The sequence below is a fragment of the Cydia amplana genome, chromosome 14 (genome assembly GCF_948474715.1).
Source record: "Cydia amplana chromosome 14, ilCydAmpl1.1, whole genome shotgun sequence".
In the NCBI taxonomy this organism is placed as follows: domain Eukaryota; kingdom Metazoa; phylum Arthropoda; class Insecta; order Lepidoptera; family Tortricidae; genus Cydia; species Cydia amplana.
This window is the reverse complement of record NC_086082.1, coordinates 11,162,271-11,185,524: the sequence shown is the minus strand read 5'-3', so window position 1 is coordinate 11,185,524 and position 23,254 is coordinate 11,162,271. Positions and strand designations below refer to the sequence as shown.

At 37.9% G+C, this 23,254-nt stretch overlaps 1 protein-coding gene across 3 annotated transcripts in view; it reads left to right on the top strand.

Annotated features, from left to right (window-relative positions):
* Positions 1 to 23,254, top strand: part of LOC134654115 (serine-rich adhesin for platelets) — a 381,264-nt gene that overhangs the window by 347,173 nt on the left and 10,837 nt on the right. Inside the window, exons 7-31 of one of the 3 annotated variants that reach the window (XM_063509544.1) lie at positions 2,627 to 2,731; positions 4,706 to 4,771; positions 5,818 to 5,947; positions 6,482 to 6,659; positions 7,133 to 7,245; positions 7,326 to 7,462; positions 7,538 to 8,167; positions 8,250 to 8,444; positions 8,691 to 8,834; positions 9,140 to 9,304; positions 9,383 to 9,466; positions 9,559 to 9,709; positions 9,793 to 10,321; positions 10,409 to 10,710; positions 10,793 to 11,005; positions 11,112 to 11,202; positions 11,298 to 11,852; positions 11,935 to 12,061; positions 12,190 to 12,413; positions 12,722 to 12,933; positions 14,265 to 14,444; positions 14,857 to 14,980; positions 15,799 to 15,936; positions 16,133 to 16,276; positions 21,476 to 21,628. In XM_063509544.1, the coding sequence (XP_063365614.1) occupies positions 2,627 to 2,731; positions 4,706 to 4,771; positions 5,818 to 5,947; positions 6,482 to 6,659; positions 7,133 to 7,245; positions 7,326 to 7,462; positions 7,538 to 8,167; positions 8,250 to 8,444; positions 8,691 to 8,834; positions 9,140 to 9,304; positions 9,383 to 9,466; positions 9,559 to 9,709; positions 9,793 to 10,321; positions 10,409 to 10,710; positions 10,793 to 11,005; positions 11,112 to 11,202; positions 11,298 to 11,852; positions 11,935 to 12,061; positions 12,190 to 12,413; positions 12,722 to 12,933; positions 14,265 to 14,444; positions 14,857 to 14,980; positions 15,799 to 15,936; positions 16,133 to 16,276; positions 21,476 to 21,628 (5,090 nt within the window). Of the gene's footprint in view, positions 1 to 2,626; positions 2,732 to 4,705; positions 4,772 to 5,817; positions 5,948 to 6,481; positions 6,660 to 7,132; positions 7,246 to 7,325; positions 7,463 to 7,537; positions 8,168 to 8,249; positions 8,445 to 8,690; positions 8,835 to 9,139; positions 9,305 to 9,382; positions 9,467 to 9,558; positions 9,710 to 9,792; positions 10,322 to 10,408; positions 10,711 to 10,792; positions 11,006 to 11,111; positions 11,203 to 11,297; positions 11,853 to 11,934; positions 12,062 to 12,189; positions 12,414 to 12,721; positions 12,934 to 14,264; positions 14,445 to 14,856; positions 14,981 to 15,798; positions 15,937 to 16,132; positions 16,277 to 21,475; positions 21,685 to 23,254 lie in introns of those variants that run through there. The other 2 variants (XM_063509542.1, XM_063509543.1) reach the window with 2 other exon arrangements.

Below are 23,254 nucleotides of genomic sequence, written 5' to 3'. Positions count from 1 at the left end.
AGATAAGAATAGATTATGTATTTTATATATTTCTTTACCTATTTTAATGTACTACTCCTTAAAAAGATAATAATGGAAATCAGTACCTTATTTAGGTTTATTACGACTTTTTTAAGTGCTCAAAATGCTACAGCTAATAACAACTAAAGTATCATTAAATCTATCTAGGGATCGGCTTATAAAATATACCTTATTCATATGTATCTAAGTTTCACTTTTGATCAAAGGCTTACAACTTGTTCTGACTTTATGAAAACTCTACTTATTAGCTACGAGTACGCTAAAAGTTTCCTTTAGTAGTCAACAGGGGCATATCGACGAGTAACTCTCATCATTTGTTGCTAAAAGTCTGCCTTCATTTAATTTAAACTTAAAGTTTATGCAACAAAAGCACTCTTGGAATTAAAATTTCAATTTAAACTTAAAGTTTATGCAACAAAAGCACTCTTGGAATTAAAATTTCAATTGACATCCTCACCTTTGAAAGTTAATTACTTTTTAGGGTTCCGTAGCCAAATGGCAAAAAACGGAACCCTTATGGATTCGTCATGTCTGTCTGTCTGTCTGTCCGTGTACGTCACACCCACTTTTTTCCGAAACTATAAGAACTACACTGTTGAAACTTGGTAAGTAGATGTATTCTGTGAACCGCATTAAGATTTTCACACAAAAATAGAAAAAAAAACAATAAATTTTGGGGGTTCCCCATACTTAGAACTGAAACTCAAAAATTTTTTTTTCATGAAACCCATACGTGTGGGGTATCTCTCAATAACATAAACAAAGACAAATAGAGGTAACAACAGGCGGTCTTATCGCTTAAGAGCGATCTCTTCCAGACAACCTTTGGGTATCGGAGATAAAAGAATTAGAATATATGATATTGAGGTTTCTAATATCATTTTTTTCTAAACTGAATAGTTTGCGCGAGAAACACTTCCAAAGTGGTAAAATGTGTCCCCCCCCCCCTGTAACTTCTAAAATAAGAGAATGATAAAACTAAAAACAATATATTATGATTTACATTACCATGCAAACTTCCACCGAAAATTGGTTTGAACGAGATCTAGTAAGTAGTTTTTTTTTAATACGTCATAAATCCCCTAATTACGGAACCCTTCATGGGCGAGTCCGACTCGCACTTGGCCGCTTTTTGACATTTTAATACACTCATTTTCCTTTCCTTTTCGCGACTGCTCCATTAACCATTCTACTTTGTTTTAAGAGAAAAACACGCTTACTGGCGAAAAAGGGATACATAGTATACTTACCACTAATTGCAAAAAAAAACTGCAAACACTGTAGGGTGTCTACTTTAAAATTGATGAAATTACATAAAATTGTAGATAGCGGTTATGATTGAGACAAGTCAACATTTTCGAAAAGTGTTGGTTCAAGTCATGAAACACGTAGAATAGATGAAAGTGACTCCGTGCCGTTCAGTTTTGAGATGCTCAGTTCGCTTCACTCCCCAGTTTTCCCAGCCCAACTTCCCAGTTTTCTCTTCAGTCATCTGCCTAATATGCTTAAAAGGGGTCCCGATTATACACCTAACCAGCCTCCTATTGGAATCCTCAAAGAAAGTGAAAGCATAACGGTACATACAAAAATAATCTAAGTGAAGAAAAAAATTCATGTCATTAATTATACCTTTGGCTGAGAGCGACGCAAATAACTTCACAGGTGCGAATGGTGTCCAGTAAATTCCCTACAGTCCTCATAACCTTGGGTCGGCCCTCTCGTAAATAACTTTTTTACTGCAGTTTCACCACAAAGTAAATTTAGGGGGCAATAGAATTAATTAAATGTTGTCATAAAGTTTTAACTCACGAGTGTATAAAGCGTACGATTTCAGATAAAGTAATTTAACCGGTATCTGAGTATTTTTGTCAAGCTTAGGTACTCATTTTGAGCTAGAATTTTCAGTGCAATTTATTCTAGTACGGAGTTTATCTGAAGGCTGAACAGCTTTTGGCGGTCTTCCAAATTGAGCAATATTTTCACAGGACTCTTATCAGGCCAGTGCCAGTGCTTTAATTTTTTTAACTTTAATTAAAAATATATATAAAATAGAAAATACTTAACCTTTGTTCTGTAAACCATTTCTCCATATTGTGTAAAGTCACATCATGCACCGATTTTGTGTTTTCCAATCTCTCTACCAATGAGTTTCTCAGATTTTAAATGGGTTAAAGCAGCGGTCGGCAACCCGCGACCCGCCTGGCTATTTTGTATGTAATATTGACAAACGACAATGTCTGATAAAGTCATAAATATTAACAAAGTGCGGCCCGCGTCAACTTCGTTAACTACTATGTGGCCCTTGGCTGCTAAAAGCGAACCGCTGGGTTAAAGTATCATTTGATGGTATTTACCAGTTGCTCTTCGGAAAAGGAAACCAATCTTGAAAAAACTTGCATACCTACAACCTGCAAAATGAAATGCTGGTGCTTTGAGGAAATTTCAATTAGAACGTGAAATTGGTAGTCCCCACGCTATAGGACTTAAGGACCCTCCCTCATGTGATAGGCAGTGCCCCACTATGGGATGTATTATATAGGCTATCAATGACTTTGTATTTGCTTTAAGAGGCAGTGTTTTAAATACAAATATTTAAACATTTCAGATCGGTAATAGAAGATAACGCGGGTTGGCCGCAAAACTACAATGTGGACCAAATCGCGTCAGTCACCAGAGGGGGCTCGTTGCCGAGGCCGCCTTCAATAATACCGTAAGTACCATTGTAAGTCTAAAACATTTAAGGAGCTACTTCAAATACCATAATATTATATAGATATACGCTCCTGGTCAGTTTCGACCACGGCGACAGTTTCAACTCCACTGCTGAATACGTTCATGGGCCCGTATGACTCGCGTAGGCGATCTTATTAGCAAAGACCCGTGCACATAACGGGCAGGTAAGGACACCATTGCTATAGTTATACTAATAGCCGCTGGTGGTCGGGCTTTCAGCTCATCCCGTCTGATATCTAGTTCCATAAATCAAGGGATTCAAAGTCATCTTTTGTAATATAATATACTCGATAAACAACAGTTCATTCATTTAGTTGCATACACAAATATATAGATAAGTAAATACTTACTATTTACTTAATAGGTTATTAGCAACAACAAACATAATAGGCACCTTTCAAAATGTTTGAAGGAAAAAGGAAATTTTTCATAATCTATCAGTTATGAAGTTGATATTTTATTGACTGATAGTTCCATAAAACTGGGCTATAACCGCGAAAATCGAAGTTCGCAAATTGCAAGCATCTTGCTGTCATTGTGCCTTCACTGGGGTAAAAGAGATCTCCGCAATTTTCGATATTCGGTTTTCGCGGTAGACCCTCTGTTTGTCCTGTGAATTTGAACTAAAATCAACAGTTAAGTATTTGTTGTTTAAAACAGTGACACCCTCATTATAAAGTTATGTACCTTGCAAACACGTGTGCTTACATATGAATATTACAAGTTTTATGTCACATGTTGTGTCGTCTAGGACATAACACAACCTCTGCTGCCAAAGTCACTCATGGCCACTGACAAGTCAACCTCTAGACTGAGCTTAGGCCAATTCTTTCATGAAACCGATGCTGCCAAAAATACGGGGGTGCGGGGGGACGAGGTGAGCGAATCCCGTGCCGTGATTGGTCCGTTCAAAGACACGGACCAATCACGGCACGGGATTGTCTCGAAGATGGAGTAACGCTACCGTATGTGTGGCAGAGGGGGTAGCGTGACTATGCTATGTCTAGAGGTTGGGTTGTCTGTGCTCATGGCAGACACATCCCCAACTAAAGGTCACGACTCATCATGTTAAACAAACGATAAAAAACAAATTCAGGCACAATTTATTGATGTTTACTTTATTTTTTGTGTTCTAGCACTTCTAGCCAAAAAATAAATTGCCTACCTACACAAAAGAATAACAAACGTATTCAAAAAGTGGTCCAATTAGGCTTCAATTCGTAATATTTTCCCGAGCTAAGAACAATAGAACCCTTTTAACCTTTTTCCATTTAAATATACATTTGGGTAATCCTTGTCTTTCTAACATCTCTGTTAAGCTCTTTAAAGATAAGACAGCTAAAATCATAAGGTTGAGATTTTCTCCGATGAATATATTGGGATTTTTTTGATCGCTCTTGTTATATTGCGACTATTTCAGAACTCTGCACTTTGCTGAGTTAATGCACAATTTTACGCAAGAGCTAAAAGCAATTATCTACAGCAAGTTTTCATAAAAAAATAAACAAGGGTTTGGAGAACTGGTGAAGTGATGAATTAGAGGATTGAATTTCGTTTATTGAAAAGTCTTGTTGTGGAATATTGCGTTTAGAACTGAACGATTATGATAGAGTCTGTGCGGAAAGAGAAATCGTGAAATGTATGGGACCCAATACATTCTACGACTCTTCTCTTTCCGCACAGACTCTAAATATAAACTGTGAATAAATGCTGTTTACACCTGATTTTTTAAAAATAAAATCACAAGTATTAACACACAAGAACAGACGTTTATTCACAGTTTATATTTAGAGTCTGTGCGGAAAGAGAAAAGTCGTAGAATGTATACACATAAATAAAGTTGACTGCTTGCAACCCAGCTACTTCATGAAACGTTTCAGTGAATTCGATTACGTTCGAAGAAAGGAAACTTCTCCTGTAAAATTACAAAGATGTTTGTTTTTAATTTCAGCTGTCCCGCCCACACTCCGATACCCCCACCGCCTCCGCCGCCACCTCTCACAATACCCCCTCACAGGTAATATCCCCATATTGTATCGCAAGTGAGCGTTCACCTTAAGTATACCTACCTCCCAGTTCAGATGTGACCTTCAAGTTCGGAACGTCTTCACGTAATAGGAGATCATATTTATACTGGTTGAAGCCAAAGCTCACGTGCGCATGGTGACCGATAGGCATTATCGTTACCATACCGCCGGCATATAATGAATTTTCTATCGAAGGTATACAACAACAACAAGTTGCACGTTGCACAAACACATACACACACCTTATGTGGTTCAGCAAGAATCACGGCGCTAAAATATCGAGCTATTTAGACAATTAATATGATGTTTTGCGAATAAGACTATTAAGCAGGGTATACCTAATATGTATACCTAAGTGGTTAGTTAAATGTTAAACGAACTAAGGATAAAAAATATAACGACAATAATAAATTTCTTGAATGAAGATGGTCATTTTGATTCTTCATAATTAAAATAAGTTCTTGATAAAACTGAGGTAAATCGTGCATAGTTTTTTGTAAGTACCTACTAGCAGCGGTCGCAGAGTTTGTTATAAATTAGAATAGAATAGAATAGAACATATTTATTTGCTTGAATACGTAACAATCAGATCTTATACTAAAATAGTTAGACACAGTATTCAGTCGACACTACATCAACATGCAAAATATTTACAAAATTGTACATTAAGGTACTAAATCACTAATTTATGACATGCAATCATTAAAACAAAATAATAATAAAACAATGTCATTGAAAATAATTACTACGTTTTAACCCCTTCCAGATCTTAATCTTGCAGATCAGAAATTTTCCATCTCACTTATACCATGATAGTCCGTAATTTACCCCACATAAAAATACGGCCGATTACATTCAGAAGTAGTTTAAATAGAGAATTTGCTAAACCAAACGTAAGCAATCAAAAGAATTTGCTGAGCGTTCACTCCCGTTGTATCCCTTCGTAACCCGCAAGCTGAGTACCGTATTCTTCGGCGAAGGGTTTTCCTAAGCACTAGGCTTGGAAACACAAGTAAAAACAAACGTACATTTCCAGGGCTAAGCACGTATCGTTCGCTCGCTCGCACACGCTGACCACATTCGACGACTCCGTCATGCCGGCCGCTGTCAGCAGCAATAGGTTTAGAAGAGACTGCGAGCGGCTTATCGACGGACGCATTATTAAGGTAAGCCTGCCATGTCTTCAAAAACTAGGACAAAAGTGGGAGACCATTTAAAAACGCTTCGCCATACGTCCCCATATTCCTCTGCCGTCCTGATTATATAGTAGGTAAACAGCTTAACGCTACGAGTTCTACCCTTGATCCCGAATTCGTATCTCGGAAAGTTTGCTAGACTCCACTTGGAATTTATAAATGTAACATCAAAGCAGTAGGCCTCCATATGAGTCACTAATGAGTTGCTTAAGAGTTAAAAGGGCCAGCCAGCCAGGTTGTAAACAGCTCCTAACAGCTCTTTCCTAGCGTTTACCTCTGTTACATGCTGTTATTGTTCAGAGGCTAGGATCACTGTCAAAGCCTGTTACAATTGTATTCATTATAAATGTTAACAACGTTACTTTGAACTGCGCTGAACTATTTTGAAGCAAGTCACGATTATGTATCGCCATCATGCAAATAAAAATCATCCTCAAATGAGAACCAACGTAACTAAAGTACTTTTGTTAGCAACATTTTCAAATTACTATCATTATTTTTCAGCCTGAACCAAAGCCGTACTCCACACTGCCAATCATGTTCCAACCGTTCACGCCGTACCCACAATATGTCACGCAACCGCCGGCGCCGATGCACTACACTCCAATCACGCCGATGCAGCAACACGCGCCCACAGTGCCCATACAAACGCAGACAGAACAGCCGAAAGTCGTCGTGCTTGGTAAAGTTTATAGGACAAGTAAGGGTTTTAGTGGAATTTGTGCATGCTGACAATTTAATTGACAGCTTCTGGCACTTTCTGAATTCTAGGTGTTTCGCTGGTAGAACACCTCACTTGTTCATATTTTATCAATTGCATCTTTATCGCAAAGAAAAGAAAATGAAGATGCAAATAATATTTTGCTTAAATACGACCTTGTACTCGGCCTTACCCAGTGAAGATTGGGTATATTTGATGCACTTCCGGTTGCTTCTTATTTTAATCATTCCCTTCATAAGGTTAGACTTAGATAGGTACTTAAGTAAGATGTAATGCGAAAAAATAACATAAACATTTTTTACATTCGAAAATGCACCACAGCGTAAAGACCATTATTACAATTACATATGAGGTTACACCTGTATCGTTTTAGTTAAGATTATTATGTAGGTAATAATCAATGAATTGATGGTAATTTTGTTTATATTCTTTAGATTCAATAAAGAAAGGGGTCATGAGGACACAAGCGACGCAGACTGAAGTGTGTTTGGGAAGAAAACCACTGCCACCGAATTACTTGTCGCTTAGTCCTAGGACCATTAAAAGGGTAAACAAAATGGCATTTACAATAAAATAGTAGATAATATTTAAGAAAAATATGTGATTTAAACCACTGCTTGATTTTAGGTTAAGATGGTAGCTGCAGGAGTACAAACGAATGGAATCACTGTTGGTCCTCGGAGGTTAACGAAATCGTTTTCTGAAGTTGGTGGGGACCGTTTGGCTGGAGATGCTCAAAATGATATCACAGCGTCTGTGGAGAGGTAATACTTGACTTAACCGATAATTCATTAAAACTCCATCAAAGAGTTATTTAAAAAATATTTGTTCTATTTTAGTTTCATTGGCATTGATCATGAAAAACTTCATCGAACGCAGTCAGAGGAACCACCAAGATCACCTCGATCACCCACTTCAATGATTCCACCATCACCACACATACAAAGGGGCGATTCTGAAGACACCACTTCTTCTCCCATGAAATCAGTTGCATCGTCACAAATAGACAAATCTTCCGAACTAAGCGCCCTGCAACGGCAAGCTCAAGAATATTTTCAGCAAAATTTCCAATTCATCCATGAAAGTGATAGGGACGACACGATAGACGATGACATAGAAACTATAGAGAAAAGTATGGCGCTAAATAGAAGAAACTTAGAATACCTTCAGCAAGAAATTGCTAAGCAAGCTATAGGAGAGAGATCATTAAGATCAATTTTATCTAAAAGCACAAGCGATACTTCTCAAAAAACAAGCTCTCATCCGTTTTCAAAAACTTCTACATTCCAATCTGAACCTTCTACCGAAACGTCCGTTACGACGACTGATGATAGTGAGAAAAATGAAAAAGAAATAATTATAGATTTTGAACCGAGGCCAGATGATGAAGCAATACCATTTACAACTCTTCGTAGAAATAGACGTCTTCTCCAGAAAACTCTATCTGAGGGTGAAATTTTATTAGATGTGTAAGTATCGTACGGTTAAATTAATAAAGCTTAGCAAACAATAACATTTTATATGAAGTTATAATTACTATTTTTTGTTCAGACGTAAAACTGAAATATACACCAATGGAGATGGTGTCAAGGATGCACCTCTTATTATGTCTACCAGTCAGGAAAATATGACTCGAGAAGACCGTGAACGAGAGGCGCTTTACCTGCAATATATTGGTGAAAATTATGTTCAAACGCCAATAAAAGATGAAGGTATCTTCGGATTTGAACCAGACGGATCTTTCAGGTAAATATAAAAAAAATGCTAAAGTCTTGTTGATAGATAGGCCTTTAGAGCTAAAGCACTTAGACACTTTCCATGCACATAACAGTATCCTTAGACCTACACTGTAACAAATATTGCTTTGCTAATAAAATTACTAAAATCCATACATTGCAATTTCTTCAACTTCTGCTAGTTCTTATAGATATTTTGTTTGAAGTCGGTATGTTGTGCTTTCATTCATACGAATGCATTTTATTTTCTTCATAGTTCTTCGGACGGAAATGCACCATACGAAGATTTTCATGAAAAATACATTAGTTACAAGCATGATTCTTTTAGAATTCGAAGCGTAAGTTTTGAAGAGCAAATTGAAACTGTTGATGTAAAAAAGGATGAAATTACTGCAACCAGGTATGCACACATGCTAGCAATGAGGCAGTAGATTGATGCCTATTTATATTTCTCCTTGATTTAATTTAAGATTTATTACTCATATTCACGAGCAACCTTTGATATCTCAAACCTACCTCTCATGATACCGACCTCCAAGAGCCCTATTGATAAAACTACGTATACAAGTGAAAGATCAGTATAGTATAATCATTAAATATTTTCAAAGTAAACTGAGTATCCAAGTATATTCAATGTTGTATGCTGAGTTGACATCCTTAATCACCAAATCAAATGGTTGGCAACTTTACTATTAAAAATTTCAGCACCGCTAAATCAAGTCCGGGTTCTCCAGAGCCGGTGAGCCTCAATGTTGACATCGACCATAAAACAAAAAGATCAGTTGTTTCTAAAACTGCTACCACTCTCACTCCTTTGGACAAGATATCGCCATGTGCATCAAATGAGTCGTTGACTGTTGATCCCAGCAGGTAAACTAGAACTCAAGTGAACTAAAATACTGCTTTCATTCATTAATCGTGCAACCACTAAAATATTCTTTGTTTAAGGGATCATTCTGACGGCATGTGGAATGAGTCTCAAACAACTGTTTTACAAGTTGATTCGGGAACCGAAAATGGAACTGTTATAAGGTAGGTCGCGTAATGGTTTGTTCTCCATAAATGACACCCATTAATACGATAGGTACCTACATGAATACTTCTCAACCTTTATATTATTACAGTTCCTCGGACCTAAGCTCATTAGCAGCATCACCAGGGGCTTTAGCGTTACTAACTCCTACATCTAGAAGAAAACAGTTATTACTGTTACAACACCAGCAAAGGTCATCATTAGATACCGATGTATTAGACGAAGAGTTTGATGCGTCGCAGGTAAAGTTAATAACAAAATAATATATTTGTGCAGTGAACTATTTTTATTAATAAAATGATAATTTATTTAAACCAATTTTCAGAGCCAATCTCCAACATCACCAAGAAATAAATTAGATACGTCCAGTTCAAGTTCCCAAGCCAGAATTTCACTTTCACCGCCAGCCGTAGTTCCTAATGTCACATTACCAATAACAAAACAACCTTTGATATCAAAGACTATTTCATCAATCGCACCTTCAAAAGCTAATCATACGCCGGCTATTGCAATCACTCATCCTAGTTTAGACTTAGCGGATGTTCCATTTAAAAGAACTCCAAGTTTTATTAATAAGAAGAGAGAAAGAGCACTGAGCCCGTCAAGGAGAAGAGATTTACAGACTAAAGCTAAACCAACAGAACACAAACCAAATGTACCACCATTAATAACAGAGGCGCCGTCAGAAACAGCGACGCTTTCAAAAGCCGGTAGTAGTGAAACTAATTTAGCAAGAACTGACTCTGGAAAAACTAATACTACTGATGTTTCTGAAAGCACCACAACTACTGAAGACTATGTTACTGCTAATTCTGATAGTTCTAAGAAAAGTACTAGTAAAAACCAAAATCAATGTAAGTACTCATAAAATAAAACTAACAACTTTCGTGAGGTTTTTAATCACTTTTGAAAGTCAATATTTAAAGAAACTTATGTTTTAGATCCTGAAAATAACAAGACTCAGGAAGGTTCATCTTTTGAAAGTGCGTCCAGTTTATATTCAACCACTCGTAACGATAACGCCACAGAAGACTTAGTTGTGCCAAGTTTTTCTCCACCTTTAGAAATCAATGATGATTTCATAGTACCTAATCTAACCTCCCCTCCTTTACCGTTACCTGAAAGATTGCCAAAGAGGACGGTAGAAAAAATTGAGGTTAAAGCAGATATAACTCCAAGAACTGAACTTATTAGGAGAGATAAGACTGATAAACATAAATCTAGTGACGAAGTCCCTAAACCTGTAAGTTATTAAAATAAACAAAATTTGAAATATAATGTATTTACCTAAAATCAAGCTGACATACACTATGTTATTATTTTAGAGTACGACACGTGACGCAGTTAGCGGTAAAAGTAGTTCTAGTGGAAGTTATAGTTTAGGTGGTTCAAATCCTAACATGACCGAAGATGTGGGAGACAAAACAACAACAAATAAAACAAAAAGGCTGCCAGATAAAATAGAGCCTCCACATAAAACAAAAGAGGAAAAAGTAATAAGTCCTATGAGTAATGTTCAACGAGCACCTAAAATGATGGTAAGTACCTAAAGGTACATCATTTGGGCGGTAGGTTAATTGCTTGATCTAGTAAGTGTTATTTATTATGAATGTTTTGAATATAACGCCCTGGTTTATGTTTCAGGGATCGCTGTCTGATGACGAAAGAAGTGCGCACTATTCATCATCTGGCTATTACGAAAGCCCTGTTGATGATGATGATGACGGGGGACTAAGTATGATTGTACAATATAGTGAGAAATATATACCTGTGCATTGATATAATTTTACTTAAGTACCTACATATTTGTTTTTTTATTTTCGTTTTCAGCGTATAAACATTCTCAAAAATATAGATCCTCGCAAAGACAAAAAACTTGGTTACTGGAAGAAAAACGGAGGAAAAAGAAGGCTTTTACTTTGGAGTTCTCTAAATCTTATGATGATTCAGTTTCAACGTCTCAGGATGATTGGGGCAAGAAGCCGACAGACCCTGATAGTATAAGCCAGCGGTCTGAACGAAGTGCATTAAAAGGGGCGAATTTAAAATCTCCAGAAGAGAAACCAACAGAAGTTAGAAAAAAGAAAACTCATTTTGCAGATAAAACAAAAAGCATACAATCGTCACCTAGAGAAGCAGTAGATGTCGAAAAAGCAATCAAAGAAAAGATGAAAAAAGATAAAGAGTCTGAACCCAAACGATTGGAAAGAGAGCGGTACGTGAAAAGGACAAAGCTAAAAGCCAAGAGTCCTACTCAGAGTAAGCCGGCGGATGGAAATCATAGACCACAAATTTACGACAGGAGGGATAGTGTGGGACCAAATATGAAATTACATTTAAATATCCCTACCTCAGATGACTCTAGTGAACAATATCGAAAAGATGGTATGTACGTAATATGGGGATATATTTTCAATTAATTTAAGACTAATATATACTGGTTTCCTCTCTATCAATCATATTTCAGGGCCAAGTAACGGGAATATTTCTCCGAGAAAACATAGACGTTTACGGGATAGTCCAAGAAGGAAAACAACTCAAAAAACAAATTTAGTTAGCTCTCCAACGTCAGCAAACGCTCATACAAGTTACAGGTAATTGTTAGTTTATCATGATACTTAATGCATAACTTTAGGAAAACTGTGGTCGGGTTTGCTTTTCTCATTTTTAATACAACATACAACATAACATCTATTAACAGTTTTTTTTACATTTTTTATAGTTGCCGTCCAAGAAGAAAAAGTGCTTCTAATGAAAGTATATCGCTTCCTGGAAGCCTACCTAGAAGAAAACAGTCCATTCCTATTGCCACTGGTCTCAGTTCATTAGAAGCAGAAGACATTGAAACGACTAAGGTTCTTACCAGTGCTGGGTCTAGATTGACTCCATTACGCTACGTCAAAAGTCCGACGTCATCACCGCGGCATCATCGCAAGCAGGACAAAGGTAAAGTTTGCGTTGCTTAACTCCATGACAATGATGACAATTTGTTCCCTCGAAACTTTTATCTAATATGAATTGGCACAGTATTATTTTTCCTAAGGGCTTTTTAGTACGACACAGACGTTCAGCGTGGTGTTGATAACCGCAAAGGATAGTAAAAATAGTACATAGGTAATAATAACGCCACCAAACGAATCAACCGTGTCGTACTAAGCGCGGTAAAACCTTTATGAAACCAAGCCCGTATTTACCCCTTGAACCTTACTTTCAAAATTCAAAACAACTCCGCGATTCAATAAGGTTTTCTTTAGAAGGGAAATTCGCTAAAGCAGCATCTGCAGAATCCCTGCGCTCGGTGTCTCCTGGGTCAGACTCTGTGTTTTATTCAGAGCAAACGGAGCACAGTTTCGCTGGTGCCGATGGGGAGGCCAAAGCGCATTGTTTACACTGCGGGAAGGAGGTTCACATTGTGACTGCGGCCCATGAGCATGACAGTTTGGCTTCAAGGACTTCGCATACAGACGTGAGTTACTTCAGAAAAAATGGTCTTTGGCTTGTTTGAAGGAAGAGTCCCATACAGTCAGCATCAGGTAGATAGTGACGTCCAAAGTGTCCAAATATATCAGAATATGGATATTTTAATGATGAAAAAAGTAGTCATTTGATGCTGACTATACTATTTAGTAAGATTTTAAGCGGTAGATTATATAATAACCCCTTCGTAACGTATGTTTAAACTTACCTCTATTTGTCGCGTAAAAATTTAGAGTTCATAATTGCATGGGTGATGGATGCTAATATGTAAGGGCTTATTATTAACCGGGCAACTAAAATATTAAACAGGAACTTTCATTGGGCATATAATAATATAATTTGGCTGTGCATTAATATTTTAGCGCCAAAAAAAATATTTTAGCCTCAAATATAAGCATCATATAAATATTCATATTATTAATGAAACTGGCAGCAAAATCAAGCCACCTAAAAAATTATAGGGAACTTAAAGTGATAGGTTGGCATCTAAAATAATAAATTGGCAACTGATATTGTAAAGCGATCATAAAATTTAGTTGTCATCTAGTTGTTCACACCTAAGTTATCAACTAATCATAACTGAGCATATCGTTTCAGCTAGGTAGTATTTTAACACCAAAGCAGTTAAATTTAATGAATATTGGTCACTTTTTTCTGATTCTGATTCTGATTCTGAAAACATCTCAAATTAATTTACTAATACGCAATGGTCAGTATACTTATAGTCGAAATTTATAATCATGAAACGCCTAAAGGCCATTAAACCATTAGATCTTTAAATTTTTAATTACTAATTTCAATAGTTACCACTGTGTTCTGCCAGAGTCAACAGATAGGTGCGACGACGAGCGAAGCGAGGAGGCGCGTGTTAGGGTGACCGTGTAATGACCAAACAAAATATTTTAAAAGAACTTCATTTTTTAATTAATAGATAGCCGTTTTCTTTTTATAATGTGCTTCATAAATGGTCTCCAATGTATTAATTCAGTTGCCAAATAAATACTTGGTAGGTACCTGCATAAAAATAATCAAAAGCTTTAACGGCATTAAAATACAACTCATATTGATATATTTTAAGGCTCCGTTTTTGTTGCCAAACTATTAATTTTAGTAGCCATTTCTATTTTTTTAAACTACCCAAATTCGATTAATTAGTTGACCGGTTAAATACGTGCCATATGTAAGTAGTTAATTTGAAAAAAAAAATCTATTAAGTTATTATTACAGGATGTGATATATATTCCTTTTGGTACTAACATGATTTTAAACCAGTATTATGTAGTAGGTACACCGAAAATAGTAAGCATTCATATATTACAGGAATCATACGCAGATGCGACACCAGACATAGTCCCCGCGCCTGCTGGTTTTGCCGACTCCCCAAACTGTATGTCTTCAAAAAAAGGAAATGGTGCTAGATTATATAAAAAGCTAGAAAAGAGATATCGATCTGAAGACAAATCACGGCAACATAGGCATAGACAAGATGTTAGAGCAAAGGTAATGTTTTTTTAATGATTTCTATATATGGCTGTGTATGGTGGTTGGTGATGTGGTTTTAGCGGGTGTAGTTTTTTTCTAAGTTTTAATTTTTTTACTATGTTCCTGAGTAAGTACGTATTTACAAGTATTATCGTAGAGGTTCATGTTGCCGCTGCTGAAGCGAGAGCTTTAAATACATACTCACATAAAACGTCCAAGTCGTGTGCAGTACCTATTGTCAAGCTTATTAATTTACGCTGAAATATATGGCCCGGAAGAGAACCATATATTTCAGCTGCTAAAACTGCTCAATGTAATATTCGCCAACTATGTACCTAACGTCTACTAGTCAGGTATTTTATACCAGATTTAGTTTGTAGGGTGTTTGTGGTGGTGCTACACTATTTTTCACATTTCCAAACTTTTGTAGTCTGAAGAAAGGGGTAAAGAAGAGTATGCAGCCAGTGAAAAACCCCAGGACACACGTATCGCGAGATCTGCTGGAAATAGTTTGGATAAACTTGCTGGCTCCAGCGGAAGTGTCGATCCTGACGGTAAATCAAATTTCCGGTTGATAACAAAAATTGATTAGCAAATCTGTCACTTAACCGCATTCGTTGCCGGGACAACCAAATATACTGATTTTATATCTATCAATCCGTCTATTGAATATGTACTTACTGAGTATTAACGAGTTCTTGTTGTAAATAGGTATTGCTATAGAATTTGTTATGGTTTTCTAATGAGAAATCGTGCTTTAGGTACAATAATTATTTTCGTGTAAAAGCTATTTCTACATTTAAATCCGGTTTAGGTATAAAACCCTTTATGACCTTATGAAAAGATTTTGCTATTGTTATTCCAATAGGCGCATGTTTTTTTGTTCTTTTAGTCTTATCATTGATTAAAATACACAGACGTTGACATAACCACATAATAACTAATAGTACTACCGTACAGAAAATTCACTCCTTCACAGAAGTCAGATTTAGGTATAAAATTACACCTATATCGCCGCCTGCAAGCAAAATTGAAACTTATAACCGCGCACGAACCGTGAATCTCCTTTGCGCGCCGCAGTTTTATGACCGAGCTGTGAGTGTCGGCACGGGGTTATCACTTGACCAGTTTTTATACCTATACCCACTGATTTATTATTTTTAAGATAAATATGTAGGAATTACAAACGTTGATTATGTAAACATACATTTTTTATCCGGAGATAGTATGTCTGATTCTCACGGAAGTAAGTTTCGAAACTTACTTCCGTGAGAATCAGAATTACTTACTTATGGGCGCGCCGGCCAAATGTACCTAAACTGCGGAGTGACACCCCCCTGACATAACTCCTGTTAATTTTCCTTTTCTACAGAACACGAAGAGTGTTCTGTAAGTTCGGAGGGAGCGGACGGGAGTCGCAATGAGAGAGGCGTCTACGCAGCTCCATGGTGGTGCGGCAACTGGATATTGCTATCTGAATGTGACGACAGTTGGACGAGGATACCGCCAGGTTTGTACCAAGAGAAAACCTCGGCATACCTCATTCCACAGCCAGAGCGTTCACGGAAGAAAATTCCAAGGTTAGGATGAACACCCTGCCGACAGCTGCTCCAGATTTGTAATAGCTCTCTGAACAACTCTCTAACTAAATTAGATTTGTGTTGAAAATAATGTTAATTAAACAAGACTGTTTCCAATTATTACAGACCTAATAGACACCGACATGAGTTCCGAAGACCCCACGGAGTCAGAAACGGAGTTCAACAAGCGTTACGTGGCCCTGACGCATCGGCTGGTCCATCGGAGGGCGTGTATCGAGCTCAATCGGCGGCAGTCTGATAACACGTTTGGTAAGTGAAAAAATTCTTAGCTATCATGGCAACATTGAAAAGAGGAAGAGGCGCATCTACTGGTCAACTGACAAAACAGGGAATCTAGCCGCGATGACAAATCATACAATGACAAACGCCAAACGCAAAGAATAATGTATCGGGACGACCGATCTGATGCTACGAAAAGTTTGTAACTATTTCCCTGCCTGAAATAAAAGCTTTTATTTCAATACTTACGTTACTTTAGTTTCGATTGGTGTTTTCTATCAACGATTGTGATCTTAGCTAGGCCTTCTGATCAAATTGTGGTCACACAGAGAGAACAGTCAAGCATCCAGCGTGTCAAGCGTTACTTTCACACGTACATACATACTTGTTAGAACGTGACAGGCATAGTGACGATAAAGAGGAATGGTCCCTCTTTATGCAATAAAATACTAACAGCCATATTCGAACTTTAGGATACGTCAAATATTAGATATCTATTAGACATCACATTTTATTGTTTGACACTGACAATTCTTGGTTATTTCTAATAGATATCTAGTTCAAAATCCGAATCGGGCCCTAATAATAAATCATCATCATATTCCTTGCGTTGTCCCGGCATTTGCCACGGCTCATGGGAGCCTGGGGTCCGCTTGACAACTAATCCCAGGAATTAGCGTAGGCGCAAGTTTTTACGAAAGCGACTGCCATCTGATCTTCCAACCCAGAGAGTAAACTAGGCCTTATTGGGATTAGTCCGGTTTCCTCACGATGTTTTCCTTCACCGAAAAGCGACTGGTAAATATCAACTGATATTTCGTACATAAGTTTCGAAAAACTCATTGGTACGAGCCGGGGTTTGAACCCGCGACCTCCGGATTGCAAGTCGCACGCTCTTACCGCTAGGCCACCAGCGCTTTTATAATAATAAGTATGGGCCCTAATAATAAGTATGAAGACAAAATATGTGTTCTAATCCGACCGGAATAAAAATAATCGCTAGCAGTGTTAAAAAGCTTATGTATGACTCAAGGTGCAACGACATAAAAATACGTGCATCTGCCAAGTCACAATATAACAATAACATAACCTGACCTGACATAATGTAACGTGCAAACTACCTAGTTATTTTCTTTCTTTTTGATATATATCTACATACATAGCGAATCATCATTTAGGTATTCTTCATATTCAACCAGATCGACTAATTAGGCTCTGGCTTAGTTATCTTAATATGTCTAATAATTTTGATACAAATTTACTTAATGCCAGTTGCACCATACGCACTTGACAGACTGATCAACGTCGAACCGCGCCGCGGCGCTTTACTATGAATAATTTCCATACAATAAAAATTAGCGAACTCTTTAACGATGACAAACAGTGGTGCAACCGACCCTTTAAATCTGTACCTAGTAGGTAATTTAATACCTCTGCTGATGAATTTTAGATTTTTTACTGATGATTTAAACTATGAGACATCTGTCGTAATAATAGTGCGATGTAAGTAATTTTTTTTTTTCAATTAAGCCGTTATCTTTACGTAAACTTTTCAATTTCCTGTTTCCTCTACTAACGAGCACATAACCCGCCGTTGCGTCACCGAGTTAACCACTCGGCTAAGTGACGTACACGCCTATTTCTAGTGCACTAACTCGTTTTAAATAGCGTCACCTATTATTTTGAGATTGGCTGAATTCTTTCGTTTATCACGACTATTGGCACGGAAATCATCTACGCTCGGTTGTGTAATTCCGTGTTATCGGTTAATTATTTCCGTGTCGCCGGTAATAAAACTGAATTATGTAGATATAGGTATACCTTTTTAAACGGCAATCAAACTTAACGAAGATTAACTTTGACAATTTTGGTTAACTTTATGAGTTTAAAATAGTCCGTTAAAATATCAGAACTCACTAATTCTTATACACGAAATAACTAGATAGGTACACACACTAAAGCAAAAATTCAAGTCGTGTTAAAATGTTTGTGAGCAACTCTTTTGCTTTGATATATCTGATCTGAGTGTACCCATGCCATGTTAGAAGCAATATAGATGAACTTTGATGATTGCAATGTAGAATACGTAGACATATGTTTTCCGAACTTTTAAATTAATAGTATCTTGAGGAATGTTTAAAAAAATACAATGTAATTTGTTTAAATTGCTGGCTATTACGCTATCTCATTTGTTTTACAACTTGGATGTACCTTGGCCTGACCTATCATTCGGTAACTGAAAGCGAAAGCCGATTCATTTGTAACACTCGTAACCGGCCGGCGGGACTGAAGCGGACTATATTTAATTCTCAAAACACTACGGACGTCAGCCCTCAGTTGTTAGAGACACGCGACTACGGACTGATGTACGTTAAACGTGAATAATTTTGGACGTATTGATTCAGAACGACAATGTACTGTAAGAAAATGACGTAATTTGTAGCGCATGTGCGTTTGTTAACATCAAGATTGAAGTTCAAGAGTGAATTAGGAAAATTAACAAAATGGGGCTATATTGTAAGTAGAAATTCAAATATAATTTAGATTGAAAAGTTTATAAAAGTGAAAACAATATTGATGATATTCTTTTTTGATAGTGTCAGAAGTATTAATGAATCCGAAGGGGAGTTTGAGAAGCAAGCTGGAAGAGATATTTAAACTCATGCTCACGCTGTGGTGTCGACAGTGTGAAGCCAATAAGCTAGTCGCCGCTGAACCATGTGGTAAAATCGATTTTGATTATTAAAATTTCACATCTTACTAACTAAATTACCTAACTTATAAAATTCAGGTTATTATGGGGTGATATCTATTAAAGAGAATCCTAGTTTCAATTTGTTCCTGAACTATATCCGTGTATTGTCAGATTTAAGGTATTATATGAATTCTTGATTCGAGTGATACCTATCTCTAAATTGTGGCTTTATTAAACCCTTAATGCATACGTACTAATTTTACGTTCCGTGAAAGTGAAAACCGAAACAAGAATCAAACGAGCCCCAGTCCAGAAAACGAGTATATTTCAAATCTGGATAAATAACGAATTCATGAGGACTACCAAAGATTAATTGATTGTATTAGACACGTATGTCAAACATAAGACTATCTTGTGCTTAGAATTTTACAGTTATAGTTGATGCCGTTAAGCGCTAATATCCATTAGCGCTTAACGGCTCCTGGCAATGTGCGGCAACTTGGGTTGTATCAAAGTTGACGTTTCACAGTTCACTTTACACTACATATATGGCGCGGTAGAGCGCCATCTTTTTTAGCTGTCAAACCCAGAGCTAGATTTTTCCTTAGACTTTGAAGGAATCTTTGCTATAAGTAGTTAAAAACTTAATGCATACTAATTTTACTTTCCGTGATAGAACCAACACAACAATTCGACAACCAGGACGAACGAGGATACTACAAATTACGAACAAATATATAATGGATACTTGTGTACCACTAACTCCGCCTGATTATTTCCGTAAAATCTTTTATAGACCAAAGAAAAGGACGACCCTTTCCGAAATAAACATGTCAATTATAAACAAGACAGTATCAACCTCTGATAAGGGTATTCAGCTACACATCGGCAAGAATGTGTGAAAGCTTTATCCTTTTAACAATTACTAAATACTCGTACTGTTCATATAAATAATAATTTACTTCTCTTACAATAAAAAAATACGAGCCTATTAGGTACCTACTTGAATAAGTTAACCGTCATCAATAACAATTATAATTCGTTTAAACTTATATCAATCAATACCTTGAGAAGTGATTGAAAGTGTTAATCTTGGTGTCAATATTAATTTAAGTTATAAGACCTTTTTCCAATTTGTACCAATATCTATAAAAAAATCAATGGACACTCTTAAAAATGGGTTCCTTTAAAAATTACGATTTAAATTTAACGTCAATTAGGTCTTTCCAAGTGAAACCTTTGTTATACCCTCTGGTCTGAATGGCCAATAACTTATACATTTAAAAACCTCGCGAGCTATTTCAGTTAAATATTTGGTATATTAGGTATATTTCCTTCAATTTTAAAGATAAATATAAAGTACCTACCTTATTTGTATTTAAATAAATTTATCAATAATATACTAATTAATTGTGTACTGGTAATAGTTAGTGAAAGTTTAGTGTGATAGGTATGTTTATGTTACTGCTCATCAAAATCATCGATTGGATCGTTAAAAAGTTGAACTTAACAAATTACGTCTAACCCGCATAACAAATAGTATGAATGAAACAAGGAGGCATGATTGACAATTTGGTGTTTTGCCAAATCATTTAGCACAAAGTATTGTACACAAATATTTGGACTGGTGTATCCGCGCGAAGTGCGGGTGAAAACTATGTCATGGCCACCTCTCTTGAAGTTTATTGCCGTCTATATGTAACCGTACTATTTAGATAATCGAATAAATAATAGGTCAGTTGTTCAAGTCATGTCCTTGATTTAGATCCTAAATATAGTAGACGAAATGGAAGTCTGCAAATTTTAATTTTGTCTGCAACTCTTGAATATGGAATGAAATGCTTCAATGTTGCTATAATTTTTGATAGCCAATAAGTTATTTACGATGCTTTGAACGTTAAATTTATATGAAGGCGATATGAATTATAAACGCGGTTATTACAATTTAATGCAGCTGAAGTTCAAAGCCCTAGAAAACGATTAAGAACGTCTTGTGGGTTTGCAATCAGAAAGAAACCTTTACTATAATTTATGAGGGTACATAAACGTAAATTTTACGTCCTCGTTACACTTTAGTTACACGTGTTTCGAATGGCATTTTATCTTTGCAAATATTTTACAAGGGCACGTCGCTGGAATTCAGATTGTAACTATTTATAATAGGTAGCTATTTTCTTCTGAAATTTTGTTGCCTTAGATCCGTTCATTCTTGTTTAAGTTTCTCAACATATTCACCTGATAGTTTTAATACACTCAATTCGAACAAGAATCGTTAACGTTTGGCCTATTCTATACTTAAATAGAACGTCAAAACGTGATTTAAATTTTATTACACTACTTTAAAATCATACCTAATCAAGATTTGTTTTGAGCCAACGTTATAAACGTTCTGTTACACGACCCGACAACACTTGACAGAATCTTGTGGCGCAACATAATTAGGAGAGCCGATCCCACTTAGTGGGAAGGAGCAAGGAAGAAGAATAATAATAAGTTATAAACGTTCTGTAAAACACCTATTATTCACATTACAGAAAGCGACAAAACAGTCGTCGTCCGCCGTGGCAATGAGGAGTTCGGCTTTCGGATCCACGGGAGCAAGCCAGTCGTCGTGTCAGCGATCGAACCCGACACGCCCGCCGAGACCTCCGGCCTCGAGGTCGGCGATATCGTCATAGCTGTAAATGGTGAGTCCAGCCATTAATGTGTTTGGGTTGTATACCTACACAGGAAAAAGCCAGTCATGTCAGCGGTCGAACCCGACACGCCCGCCCAGACCTCCGGCCTCGAGGTCGGCGATATCGTCATAGCTGTAAATGGTGAGTATCAACCAGCTGTCAGTGTGTTAGGGCTTAATAACCACGGGAGCAAGCCAGTCGTCGTGTCAGCGATCGAACCCGACACGCCCGCCGAGACCTCCGGCCTCGAGGTCGGCGATATCGTCATAGCTGTAAATGGTGATTATCAACCAGCTTTCAGTGTGTTGGGGTTTAATAACCACGGGAGAAAGCCAGTCGTGTCAGCGATCGAACCTGACACGCCCACCTGGACCTGCGGCCTCGAGGTCGGCGATATCGTCATAGCTGTAAATGGTGAGTCCAGCCATTAATGAGTTTGATTTGTATAGTGTGTTGGGGCTTAATAACCACGGGAGAAAGCCAGCCGTGTCAGCGGTGGAACCCGACACGCCCGCCGAGACCTCGGACCTCGAGGTCGGCGATATCGTCATAGCTGTAAATGGTGAGTCCAGCCATTAATGAGTTTGATTTATATAGGTACCTACACGGGAAAAAGCCAGTCGTGTCAGCGGTCGAACCCGACACGCCCGCCCAGACCTCCGGCCTCGAGGTCGGCGATATCGTCATAGCTGTAAATGGTGAGTATCAACCAGCTGTCAGTGTGTTAGGGCTTAATAACCACGGGAGCAAGCCAGTCGTCGTGTCAGCGATCGAACCCGACACGCCTGCCGAGACCTCCGGCCTCGAGGTCGGCGATATCGTCATAGCTGTAAATGGTGATTATCAACCAGCTTTCAGTGTGTTGGGGTTTAATAACCACGGGAGAAAGCCAGTCGTGTCAGCGATCAAACCTGACACGCCCACCTGGACCTGCGGCCTCGAGGTCGGCGATATCGTCATAGCTGTAAATGGTGAGTCCAGCCATTAATGAGTTTGATTTGTATAGTGTGTTGGGGCTTAATAACCACGGGAGAAAGCCAGCCGTATCAGTGGTGGAACCCGACACGCCCGCAGAGACCTCGGGCCTCGAGGTCGGCGATATCGTCATAGCTGTCAATGGTGAGTATCAATCAGCTTTCAGTATGTTGGGGTTTAATAACTACGAGAGAAAGCCAGTCGTGTCAGCGGTCGAACCCGACACGCCCGCCCAGACCTCCGGCCTCGAGGTCGGCGATATCGTGATAGCTGTCAATGGTGAGTATCAATCAGCTTTCAGTATGTTGGGGTTTAATAACTACGAGAGAAAGCCAGTCGTGTCAGCGGTCGAACGCGACACGCTCGCCAAGACCTCCGGCCTCGACGTCGGCGATATCCTCATAGCTGGTAACGCGATGAGTATCAACCAGCTGTCAGTGGGGTTTAACAACCACGGGAGAACGTCACTTGTCGTATCAGGGACCAAACCCGACAGGCCCGCCGAGACCTCTTGCCTCGAGGTCGGCGATATCGTCAAAGTTGTTATTAACCCGAATGTTGCTGAGTATCTTTTAAAAACTATCTATCTACCAGCCGTCATGACCTTATGCTTTTGTCAATCACTGGAGCAAGCCAATCGTGTCTTTGATCGAATTCGCA